Source organism: Apodemus sylvaticus, chromosome 11 (genome assembly GCF_947179515.1).
Source record: "Apodemus sylvaticus chromosome 11, mApoSyl1.1, whole genome shotgun sequence".
NCBI lineage: Eukaryota > Metazoa > Chordata > Mammalia > Rodentia > Muridae > Apodemus > Apodemus sylvaticus.
Genome location: NC_067482.1, coordinates 79042332 through 79054794, shown reverse-complemented (window position 1 = coordinate 79054794; position 12463 = coordinate 79042332). Strand labels below are relative to the sequence as shown.

At 55.2% G+C, this 12463-nt stretch overlaps 1 protein-coding gene across 1 annotated transcript; it reads left to right on the top strand.

The window, feature by feature from the left end:
* The first annotated feature begins 1047 nt into the window (after positions 1 to 1047).
* Slc35e4 (solute carrier family 35 member E4) lies at positions 1048 to 7609 on the top strand. Its single transcript, XM_052199175.1, has 2 exons — positions 1048 to 2265; positions 6671 to 7609. Exons 1-2 carry the CDS (start codon positions 1647 to 1649, stop codon positions 7105 to 7107), a joined length of 1056 nt encoding a protein of 351 aa, XP_052055135.1. The 5' UTR covers positions 1048 to 1646; the 3' UTR covers positions 7108 to 7609.
* Positions 7610 to 12463: the final 4854 nt, after the last annotated feature.

Genomic DNA, 12463 nt, shown 5'->3' with positions numbered 1-12463 from the left:
GTGGGACTGGCTTATTTTCTCCTGAATTTCTTTGTGAAGGGATTTGGAACGCTTGCAACTGTACAGGGTCACGACCACCAGAGGGCGCTGCGGGCCGGGCTACACAGTCTCACTTTGCGATCTTGTTTCTTTAGGCAGGTTGTGTCATCCAGGACTTGTTTGACAACAGAGCCAGGTGAGGCCTGTCTAGGTGAGCGGGAGTGGGGATCTAATTACCGGAAAGAGGCTAGTCTAGGATGGACCTTGATTCTTGCTCCCGCGTAGGGCAAGGAACCGGCCCCTGGGTTTCAGCTGTTTACCCTAATCTGAATTCAGAGAACACCCATTTTTTTGGATGGGAAACCCGAGAACCATACAGGATTCTGCGGGGTGGGCCCCATGAAACCCAGCTGTGAGTCACCCCAGAGTGCCTAGGGAGCAGTACCCGAAGTCGGCTTGCTCGGGCTGGATGCCGGCCCTCCGTACCCTGCTACCCAAAGCTGTGGTTAGCTTTTGTGATTCATTTCCCCTTCTGCTGCCCCAGAGGGGGCGCCGCCCTGGCCTGAGGGGCGGGGGCGGGGGAGGGGAGAAAAGATCTGGAGGGGAATGGTGGGGGAACAAGATGAGGCAGCCTTAAGGGACCACGTGGTCTAGCTCCGTTGAATTCCAAGATCTCAAGGAGACGTTTGTGGTCTGGGATCAGGTGATGTGGTAGGTCTCACTTCAACGCCCTGCTTCTCGTCGACTACAGACAGCTTTGGGACGGCTCTGCAGGGTGCCCGGGTTTCCAGCACTGGATACTGGTCTTTAAGGAAGGCTCTTCTTGGCGCTTGAGACCATCCGGATTCCCGTTGGTGGCTGGCACTGCCCACACTCTCCTCTAAGGGACTGCGCAAGCCAAGCCGGGAGGAGCAAAGGCTGTGTATGGGAGTGGCTAGACGTCCCCGGGGCTCCCGGGCTGGTCCTTGTGGGTGGGGCCCGGGCTGAGCCCAACTTTCCGGGTGGAGCGCAGCTTCGGTAGCGGCGGAGAGGGCGGGGCCGGGAGCGCGGAGCCGCGAGGGCGCGCTTGGGAGGGACTGGAGCCCCGCGCCCGGAGCTGCCAGATCCACCGCGGGAGGCGAGCCGCAGCCAGAGCAGCCTGAGCCGCTGCAGCAGTCGGAGCTCGCAGTTCCGCGTCCGCCGGCCTATCGGAGTCTATCCCTGCCACTGTAAGAGGCGAAGGGGACCTGGGGGAGGGGGGGCGGCTGCGACCTCCGATCCCACGCTCGGAACACTGTGGACCCTGCCTGGCCTGGTCACGGCCTGAGCACCAAACACGCAGAAGGTCGGGGTCAGTCAGTGTCCTCATTCTGACAGTCTGGGGAGCGAAGATGGAAAAAAACAAACGGATTCCTTGTAAACGCATCGCGTGAGCTCAGGGCGCGGAGGAGAGAGAAGACCTCCCCTGGTGCGGGAGGTGCCCAGGTCTTACGAGGCCTCTGGGTGGGCACCAGCCAGTCCGGCATCTTAGCAGCCACGACCTTCTTCCCTGACGGAACCAGAATTATCGGCTGGCTCAGAGTGTAGCACCTAAAGCGGTGCCCTCTCTTGTCTGAGGAGGATCAGGACCTGGCTCAGCGAGTCCCTCCCTGGAAAGCCTGCCTCCTGCCCCAGCCCCACTGGTGCGGATGTGCCGCTGCCCACTGGAGCACCATGAAGGCAGGATGACCTCAGCCGAAGCAGTAGCTGTGGCTGGAAGTGCCCAGGAGCATGGCCGCCCCAAGTGGCCTCCGGACAAACCTCAGGTCCTTGGGCAGCCCGCTCCGGCGAGAGTGGTTGTGGCCGCACTGGTGTGGCTGTTGGCAGGAGCCAGCATGTCGAGCCTCAACAAGTGGATCTTCACAGTGCATGGCTTCGGACGGCCCCTGCTACTGTCGGCACTGCACATGCTGGCAGCTGCCGTGGCGTGCCACTGGGGGGCCCAGCGACCCATGCCCCATAGCATCCACCGCCGAGTCCTTCTGCTCAGTCTCACCTTCGGTACCTCCATGGCGTGCGGCAACGTGGGCCTGAGCACCGTACCCTTGGACCTAGCACAACTGGCCACCACCACCACACCACTGTTCACACTCGTTTTGTCTGCGTTGCTACTTGGCCGAAGACACCATCCCCTGCAGTTTGCTGCCATGGGCCCGCTCTGCCTAGGGGCTGCATGCAGTCTGGCTGGCGAGCTCCGGGCACCCCCAGCTGGTTGCGGCTTCTTGCTGGTGGCCACCTGCCTCCGAGGCTTCAAGTCTGTTCAACAGAGTGAGTGCTTGGGTCTCCATCTGAGGAGGTGGGGTGTGTGGCGGTGACGGTCCTGGGAAGGGGGCGGGTGGCAATGATCTTTTTACAGACAAGGCTCAGAGAGTATTCAGTGAGTTCGGGCCTCAAACTTAAGCCTTAGAGGCATAGTTAATAACAGATGTTGGCAAGCTGTGTTCCATAACCCGAGAATCCTTTTGTCTCTCACCCCATCCTCCTGCTGCCTCTCCATCCTCCTGCTGCCTCTCGTTGAAGCAAGCACTTTATTATCTCCCCTTGACAGACGTGCAGAGCCTGGGCCTTGTGCCAGTGAGCAGCAGAGGCAAGATTTGAGCGTGACATTCAGACTCCATGCTGTCTAAGCTGTGTGTCCTAGGATTATGACCTCAGAAGGCCGGGGACTATAAACTAGGGAAGAAAAGGGAACGCAGAAAGGCCTTGAGCTGTTTGGGAACACAGGGGTTTATCAGAGCCGGAGAAGCCTTTACCAGCAACCACAGTGGGACGAACCTGGTTCTGCCTGCTGATCATCAGTTGTCACATGTCCATCTTTGTCTTCACGCCACAGGTGAAGGAATGAATGAGTGTTTTACTGGGGGAGGGGCGGGGAAGGCTGTCCTGTGGTGAAGCTCAGGTTGGCCTCAAACTTGTGATCCTCCTGACTCAGCCTCCCTAGTGCTGCCAAAGAGGTTTATGATTGGCCCAGAGTCACAAGGTTGGGCGCTGGCTCTGTTTTGAGTGGGCAGTAGCAGGACTCAGGGCAGAAGTAAGGTATCCTTCTCCACCCAGCCCCAGGATGCCAGGGGGTGGACGCTGACTTCCTGTCTGGGCAGCTGAGGGGCGTTTGAATCATAGCTTTACCCTCCTTCCACCTTAACCCAAGGAAGAAGTAGGAGGGTTAGAGAGTAAGGGATCCCCAGGGCTGCTGAGCTGTGGTTGGTGTAGCCCGCAGTGAGGAACTGCAAAGTGAGGCCTCAGCCTGCCTGGCTGGCATCTTCTGTCTGGGACCCAAAGGACTTGTCACTATCTCCCCAGGCCATGAGCAGGGTGAAGACACAGTTCTATTTTAGCCCTCAGGTTACATGAGCTGAGGCCTGAGGTGGCTCAGGGAAACCTGACTCTGAAGGGCCTTGCTGTGTAGGGACACCGGGCAGAGAAGGCCCCACATTGCACCTGGCAGAGTCACGGCCTCCTCATCCCGGGCCCTGGGCAGCTCCTGTCTGTAGGAGGGGCTGTGGCGGGCCAAGCATCAGGGTGCTCAGCATGTCCACAGTAGCACGTGACTGGCAGCCACCTCCTGGTTTCTGTTGGCTCTCTTCCTGTCTCTCAAGACTCAGCTTTAGTACACTGAGTGCATTGGGTGCCCTGTACTTGGCCAGCTGTGGACCGTTCGGTTCATATTCAGCACCCTTCTGCTTCCGGCCAGGTTGGGTCATCACCTCTGTGTCCTTGGCACCCGGCCTGGGGCCTGGTGTAGGGGAGAAATTCAAATGACATCTCTAATTGATGGTTGTGATGTCAGTTGACATCAGATTGGTAACGATCACGTAGAGAGTTGGGGGTCCCCCTCAGATATGGGAGCCTAGCAGAGATGAGGAGAAATCCAGGACTGGGAATGGATTTTTAAAAAGAGGAAGTTTGTTTTGCTAAGGGCTCTTGGACAGGCTGGAGGGTACCAGTGCTGGCCTCCTCCCTGAAGGCAGATGGCATGGGAGCAGGGGGTAGGAGTCCAGAGACAGCTCAGGCAGCCTCCCCTCTGCTCGGGCCGGCTGCAGGCACAGGGGGATGTACAGAATGGAGCAGTGCCAGGCCTGCTGAGCCTGCTGTTACCTTGTATACACCTGTGTTTTGGAACTTCCTTTGAGCCCGCAGGGAGTGCAGAGCTATCCTTAGCAAGACAGAAGTTGTATGGAGCCCAAGGTGGGCACAGGCGTGGTGCGGGCTTGATAAGGCTCCTGGGGGAGCTCTACAGCCACAATGCTGGTGACAGCAGCAAAGGGCATCCTTGGATGTGACACAGGCTGTGGCAGGGTGCTGTCAGACATCAGATTCAGAGGATGGTATCCACCTCAGCGCTGAGTGTGTACCCTGAGTGTACATGCTCTTCCTCCCCTGTCCACGAGGAGACTGAGGCAGAGGTGACTGTCAACACAGCTAGGGAAGGGACAAAGTGGGAATAGAACAAGAGGTTCCTGCTCTGTGTATGTGGCAGAGGTTGAGTGTGTTCACACGCTGCCATGAAAGTATTTTTGAGGCAGGCGTGGAGGTGCATGCCTGCAACTCTGGCACCCTGGGAGACTGGTGAGTTCAAAGCCAGCTGTGGCTACAAAGTCAGATTCTGTCTATAAGCAGAAAAATAGAATACTTTCTCAGCCCGGCATGGAGGGCACATGCCTGTGATCCTATCACTTTAGAAACTGAGACAGAGGGTCACACCGGCCTGGGATCTCGAGAGTGTTCTGGGTTAGCCTGAGCTAGTGAGATTGCTCAGTGCATGAAAGCAAGCACGTGCTGCCCACACGACCCAAGAAGGGACTTCACAGAGGAAGGAGGAAGCCAGCAAGGTGCCCTGCGACCGTCACATGGTCCACATATACACATACATGCGTTATACAAATTGCACGCATGTGACATACATATACTCACATCATACATATGTGTAATATTTTTTAATGTTACAGAACCTGTCTCAGCCTCCCTCCCACCCACCCACCCACCCCTACTTTGTAGGAGCTGGGGCCGTGTAGCTCAGTGATACAGAGCTTTCTGGGCCCCAGCACCAGAAGGAAGCAAAACAGTATCTTTGGAAAAGCAGAGGATGACAGAGGGTTTTGGCAAGGGCGGGCCCTTGAGGAGTCAGGACCACAGGCTAACACTTCTGCCGCAGGGATCACTGCTCTTCTGTGGGTTTCAGGGACAAGGAGGTTGTTGGGCAGGATGCAGGACAGGTGCAGGGGCACCTGAGAGTGGAGTCCCCCGGAAGCAATAGTTTCAGGTGCCTTCCTGTACTGTCTCTAAGGACTGGGTACTACACTTGGAGAGAGCGAGCAGGAGGCATTATGACTGTCCATCCGTTTCTAGACATGCACGAGCTGGAGCCTCTGTTGCCTAGAGAACTGAGCCCAAACAGCCAAACGAACTGCAAGGAATAAATGCCATTTCCTGTTCTTAGCACGGGCAGTGAGTAAGCGCTCTGGGGCTCCCTGGAAAGTGTGTGTCAGGAAACAGCAATCTAGGGGCCCAGGAGGGCACAGGGACCAAGCATCAGCTCTCCCCACCGACTTGGTGAAGGCTCTGGACATCTCGTCCAGGCTGTGTGGCCTCCATGGTGGCCACGCTTGTTTTGTGTGAATCAGTCAGCTCTATAGGAGCTGCTGTGGACACAGGCACAGACAGCCATGCTTGTGCAGGCAGTGGGATCCCCTTTCCTTGAAAACCTAAAAGGTTTTCTTGTTGGTTTATTTGTTTGTGTTGTTTTTCAAGACAGGGTTTCTCTGTGTAGCCCTGGCTGTCCTGAAACTGTAGACCAGGCTGGCTTCGAACTCAGAAATCCGCCTGCCTCTGCCTCCCAAGTGCAGGGATTAAAGGCGTGTGCCACCACTGCCCAGCTAAAAGGTTTTCGTATACTTCTGGATTCATCTTGACAAGCCCTACTGTTGTAGGTAGTTAGAGAGAGAGAGAGAGAGAGAGAGAGAGAGAGAGAGAGAGAATATGCAGATTATCAAGCCAGACCCTGTGGTACACACCTGTAATCCCACACAACACAGTGGGAGAACAAGAAGGAGAGTTTCAGGGGGTAGCCTCAGCTACCGGAGACCTTGCCTCAGAAAACAAAAGCAAACAAAGTCCCCGATTCTCAATCATCAACAGTGTGGCTGCCAAGAACCAACAATGCTGGGCTTGTTGGCCCTTGTCATCCCCGCGGTTGGCGGTTGTAAGTGAATGGTGTGACGACTGCTCTCACCATTTTCACTCAAAACTATTTTCTTAACTGTTTTCCTTCTTCCTCCTCCTCTCCCGCACTCGCCCTGCCCCCCTTCTTCTCCACCCTTTGTTTTATAACTGGCAGTGGAGGCGCTGGGCCCTCTGCTGCTCTGCCCCTGCTTCCTGACTGGAGCTGCAAAGACCTTCCTTGACCTTAACGTTTCCTGAGCATCCACCACATTAAGGCTTTTGTATACGCTATCTTTGTAAAATTTCACCTTTTAGGAATGGGTGCAGGTCACAAGCCCGGGTGGCCTGACTCCTCTACCACTTGTGAGTCATTCTTCAGAGCAGGAGGCACTGACCCTGCTCAGAGTCAGGGCCAGCTTCCGGGAGGCTGGATCATGAGGACTGGGCTCTGCGGGGCTGGCTCAGTGGGTGCTGTCTCTGTACCAGCTGCTGACCGTCACTATCCTGGTTGCAGGTGCACTGCTGCAGGAAGAGAGGCTGGACGCGGTGACTCTACTGTACGCCACTTCTTTGCCCAGTTTCTGCCTGCTGGCAGGCGCGGCGCTGGTGCTGGAGGCCGGTGCAGCCCCACCGCTGCCTCCCACCGACTCCCGCCTCTGGGCCTGCGTCCTGCTCAGCTGCTTCTTGTCTGTGGTCTACAACCTGGCCAGCTTCTCCTTGCTGGCACTCACGTCTGCTCTCACTGTCCACGTGCTGGGCAACCTCACGGTTGTGGGCAACCTCATCCTGTCCCGGCTCCTGTTCGGCAGTCACCTCAGCGCTCTCAGCTACGCGGGCATCGCCCTCACCCTTTCGGGAATGTTTCTTTATCACAACTGTGAGTTGGTGGCCTCCTGGGCTACCCGCCGCCTGGGGTTGTGGAACAGGGACCAGCCTGGCAAAGGTCTTTGACACCTGGGGGAGCTCATGGGCGATACCTGGACAGCCCTGGCCTGAATCTAACCTTGGACAACGGCCATGAGGAAAGTGGAGAGGTGCTACGACCACCAGGCGCGGGGGCTGTCTGGGAGGCTACACACCTGGGACTTTCAGAGAGACCCACCTCCTGTCCCTGCCTGCCTCACCTCTCACGGCAAACCCTGCCACTGGATGGCGGGTCCAAGTCTGGCACGTGTGCTTGTCAGATGAATTCGTGTCGACGACTAGGGTGGAGACTGCTGGGCAGACTTAGGAAACCTCAAAGTGTTATGATGAAGATGATGCCCATGCACAATCTTTCCTGGGGGGAGGGTAGGGGAGGCTGTGAAGGTCACCAGAGCAGGCTTCGTCATGGCTGGACTCCCCTAAAGACGGGGTAGCCTGTGCCAACTTCAGGTAGCTGCTGCGCCTTCACTCTGGTGCCTCCCCCCTGGATTTGGGTCTTCCATCCCCAATAAAGTATTTTTTCTTGGCACCTGTGTCATTCCTTGGGGCTCCAGCCAAGGGGACATCAAGGGAGTGGTTGGCTGCCACATGGCTCTCCATAGCGCCCTGGCCCCGGGTTGGCCTCCAGCCTGGCACTGGCCAGCTTCAGGATGGTGGTATTGGGGTATTGGTTCCCTCCCGCCCTGCCCCGCCCTGGTCTGGACCACCTGTTTCAGGCACTGTTCTCTTGGAGGGATCTTCCTAAAACACGTTCTGGAGCCCCACTCTGCTCTGAGGACAAAGTTAGGGAGGGCTTCCTGTTGTACAGCATGAGGTCCCCCTGTAGAGAGCTTTATTGGGGTGCCACCTTTGGGGAAAGGGCCCCCCCCCACCTATATATTTGGAGACCCATTAAACTTTGACCTTGGCCGGGCAGTGGTGGCACACGCCGTTAATCCCAGCATTTGGGAGGCAGAGGCAGGCAGATTTCTGAGTTCGAGGCCAGCCTGGTCTACAGAGTGAGTTCCAGGACAGCCAGGCTATACAGAGAAACCCTGTCTCCAAAAAACCAAAACCAAAAACAAAACAAAAAAAAAAAAAAAAAAAACCCAACCTTGATCAGAAAACCTTTGGTCTTGGCTCCATAGTCTCTCTCGCACGCCCGTTCTATGCCCAGCTTTCCTTCCAGGTAACCCGTTCGATGTAGCTGTGGGCAGTCGCATCCCCCTTATTCTGTGTCCTTGCCAGCTTCTGCCTCACTGCTCTTAGGCCCCAGTCCCGTGAGCACGGTGCCAGTGCACCGTACCCACCAGAGCCCTTGTCTGTGCCATCCTGCTTGGTTCCGTGCCTGCGCCCCCTCCTCCCTGCTGGCTACATCCTTACCTGGAAGACAAAGACCCCAACGTGCTCTGTCCTTTCATGGTCTGAGCTGCCTGATGAAGGCCGAATTCAGGGCTGTAGGTGCACGGGGCCAGTCACAGGGCAGCTTGACAGGAGCAGGCACCAAGTAAGTACCCAAGGCTAGCCCAGGGCCCTAGGGAGCAGGTCTTTCATGTAGTGAATGTAAAGCAAGATCCCTACCTTAAAGCGAGCCCAGAGCTCCCCAACTGGCCAGCCCAGCTCTGTCCACGGCCTCCCACACATACATCAGCCTTGATGCTAGACAGCTAGGTCCTTATACTTATTAAAACAGATAAGAACCTAGCCTGGAGCACCTAACCCTATTCTGTCAGCCTGTTTCCCCAGTGCAGTCAGCCTTTTAATTTTTTAGAAAGGGTTCTATGTAGCCTAGGCTGACTTAAAAGCCACTATGTAGCTAAGGATGACTTTGAACTCTGTAACGTTGGCTGTTCTGTAACTCAGAGATCTGCCTGCCTCCCGAGGGCTGGGCTTACAGGCGTGTTTACCCCAGCAGTCACCTGGCATGTTACTCAGTACTGGAATTTTAAGCATCCCTGGCAAGCAACGTCTTACCAACTGAGCTAGCTCTCTAACTCCCCTCTCCTGACCACTAGTTAATCATGCTCAGGGTTATAATGATCCTTTGGGGGGGGGTGCAGTGGCAAGGAGGGGGTGGCCAGTACAAATGACTGTCATTAGCTCAGGTGCTAGTCACCCCACCACCACAGTTGCAGACCCACCTGAAAATGGGTTCCTTTTGAGTGAGGAAGCATTAGAGCAGACGGGCAGGGAGCTAGAGAGGAACGAACTACCTATTCATTCTGGCCATAATTCATAAAGGCACTCCTGTGCCAGGGCGCGTGGAGGGAACCTGAGGCTGCGTGGGAGAGGGACAGGTACAAATGCCAAGGAGCACAGGCAGGCAGAGGATTTCCTAGCCTCAGCCTCCTCCAGCTGGCCTGAGAGATGGCCTTACTGAGTCACTGCCACCCACCGTCTGTGACTCAGAGATGCCACTGGCTGGGTCTGTCCCACCCTTATGCAGCCTGCCCATCTCTGGAGTCCTCTCTCCCGCTGGACTTTGGCTGGGGGAGAGCCTCCTTGGTGACTGTCTTCCTCCTCCAGGCTTCCCATTGTCCTAGGAGCTTCCCTGCTTGGCTCTCACCAAGGCTCTTGGGCCTCAGGGACAGAGGCCTGCTGCCTGGTGAGTTAGTCCCCCACCCGAGACACACAGACAGACACACAGCCTGGTGGTTTCGGGACAGGACAGGGGTTAAATTGATCTGGGCTTGACTTAGTGTTGGCCTGCCACCAGTCACTGAGTTGATGCTCCAGAGGCTCTTCAGTTTCCATCAGGAGCACAGCAGAAAGCGTGGGTCTCAGTACTGCACCTTTCTATTCACAGCAGGACCCTAGGTTAGTCTTTCCTGGCCCCAGGTAGAATCCCAGGGCCAGTTCTCTGTCCCTCCAGGGGATCTGTTGCCTTGGGCAAGCAGCCTCCTCTCCGGGGCTTTATCTTGATCTGTTTCCTAGATAACCTATGATGCCTTCCAGGGAAAGCTCTTCTCTCCCCTCACCACTGCCACATCAAGTCTGAAGCCCCAGACTGATGACCCCAAGCTGAGTGTGACCTTCCACAAGGAGCTCCACAAGGAGCCCCAGAGGCTTCTGGCTGAGAGCTGATCAGGTTTTCTCTTCTTCCTCCTCACCACACCCTGCTCCCAGACCAGTCTTCAGCACTGACATAGGGTGTGGCTGCGAGCAGCTGTAACACCCAGAAGCTTTGCCGGAGAAGGAAACAGCCCTCGACTGACTAGTCTCTGAATAAGTGCATTTCACGTGATTTCCATCTTAACCAAACCCTTATCACACCCCAGGCCTTAACTTTTGCCGTCTGAGGTCTGACAGCAAACTAGCTGGTTCTCTCAACGCCACAGACTTGTTCTTACAAGTCTTGGTCTTAGCCATCAGTGTGCAAAGCCTTTCTTAAGGCCGGAGCTTCCACCTTGCCGCTTAGAGCAAGTCCTTTACTGCTTCTGCTTGGCCCATCCAAAATGAAAAGTTCACTCTGCTATTCTTGTGTTTTGGGGGAGGGTATTGCTAAGTAAAATAAGGGTAACCCAAACACCACCATAATGATACCACATCTGATAACTGTAACTAAGACACCTACTGTGTGTAGCCTATCCTGTGAAGTTGGACAAAGAAATACTTCAAATACTCGGGTAAGCAGGAGGACAGGTGTGGTATCACACGGCCACTCAGAATGGCACATGATGTAATGCGCAGGAATTTATTTCTGTAATTAACCACTTGATATGTTCATACTGTAGCTGATAGTTGCATTAATTATTTTTTTTCTGTTGCTAACCTCACCCACAACAAAACCAGCTTTTAAGGAAGAAAGGGCTGACTTGTTTGGCATTTGAAGTTCTAGTCCATCTTGTTGGGGAAGTCAAGTGTAGGGGTCTAGAGGACTTGGCTACATCAAACCCATAGTCAAAAGTCCGAGAGTGATTAATGCGTGTATTCAGGTCAGTTTCTCCTTTTTAAAAGAGTCCGGGCCCCCAGCCCAGGGAATGGTGCTGCTCACAGTGGGCAGATCTTCCCACTCAGGAGAGAATGCAGCACAGGCAAACGCAGAGGCCTGACCTGGTTAATGCTAGGCATTATCTAGTGGACAAGATTGCCCCTCGCAAAGATCACTATCCGAAATCGTGGAAAAGTGAAACTGGGGATGGATGTGGAGGTGTGCTACTACACTGGTGAAAAAACGGGAGCTCTGTGGGCAAGGAGGTTTGAGTCCTGGCTCTGGCCTGGAGCAAGGGCCTCCGGTTCCCAAGCCTCCCTGAGGTAAAAGGGGCAGCAGTGAAATCTGATTCCTTGGAGCTCTGGGGAACAGCTGGGGAGGGAGGTGCTCAGCGCTGAGTGTCCTCAGTGCTCCTTATTCAGTGATGCTTTGGGGCTCCTCCCCTGGACAACCTGCTCTTCCTCTGGGGCCACCTGCACTCTGACTGCCCCAGGGCACGCTCTTGCCTAAGGACAGATCAAGGGTGTAGCCCTGGCCCCCAGGCTCCTTGCCAGGTCTTGGGGGAAAGCCAGGAAGCTGGAGCCCTGCTGGGCATCCTGCCATTGTGAACTTCAGGCAAAGCCTTGTCTCAGCCTTAGCTCCTAGGGTTCCCCGCCTACCCTGCCCTGGCACCCTTGGCTTGCCAGTCTAAAAGACCGGGGCAAACAAGAACTCCTTTCTTCAGGGCCAGAGGTTGAACCCAAGGGTCTTGTACATGTTAGTAAGCTCTCTCTCCAGTTTTAGAAGACTTCTTGGGATTGGGGATATGGCTCCATTGGTAGAAGGCACGGTTCTACCTGCCAATAATTCAAGCACTCAGGAGGTAGAGGCAGGAGGTTCAGAAATTCAGTCACCTTCAGCTACAAAGTGATCTTGAGGCTAGTCTAGGCTACATGGGAACAAAGCTCAAACCAAATGGACAGTAACAACAAAACAAGACAAAAGGACTCTTTCTGCTCTGTGTCCCCGTACCTCCTCCCCCACCCTCCCAGGAAACAGGGTGAGCCTCTCCACCTGCTGAGCCCGTGGCCAGACCACTTTGTTGAGTAATTAAACTTTCCATTTAAGCTCAGGTGGAGGAAATGCTGAAGGAGCTGAGCCAGAAGGCCCAGGGCTAGATGACAGTGGTGAGAGAGCTGGGGGCAGAGTAAGGTAATAGATTGTTTAAAAACTCTGGAAGTTTCCATGGTGACACGCACCTTTGGTCCCAGCACTCGGGAGGCAGGTGGATCTCTGAGTTTGAGGCCCACCTGGTCTATAGAGTGAATTCTAGGACAGCCAGGGCCACACAGAGAAACCCTGTCTGGGGAAAACTCATTCTGGAAGTCTAGTATTCTGCATTAGCCTTTGCACTAGGCCTTAATATGCCAGATTACAACTAAGGCTGCTAAAGTTCCAACTAACTGAAACTAGGTTATCGTCTTAATAGAAATG

Excerpts from the sequence above, each read along its gene's own strand:
- Slc35e4 (XM_052199175.1), top strand. The coding sequence starts at position 1,647 with ATGTGCCGCTGCCCACTGGAGCACCATGAAGGCAGGATGACCTCAGCC. Across the intron at positions 2,266-6,670 it reads CTTCAAGTCTGTTCAACAGA|GTGCACTGCTGCAGGAAGAG; the intron begins GTGAGTGCTTGG and ends TCCTGGTTGCAG.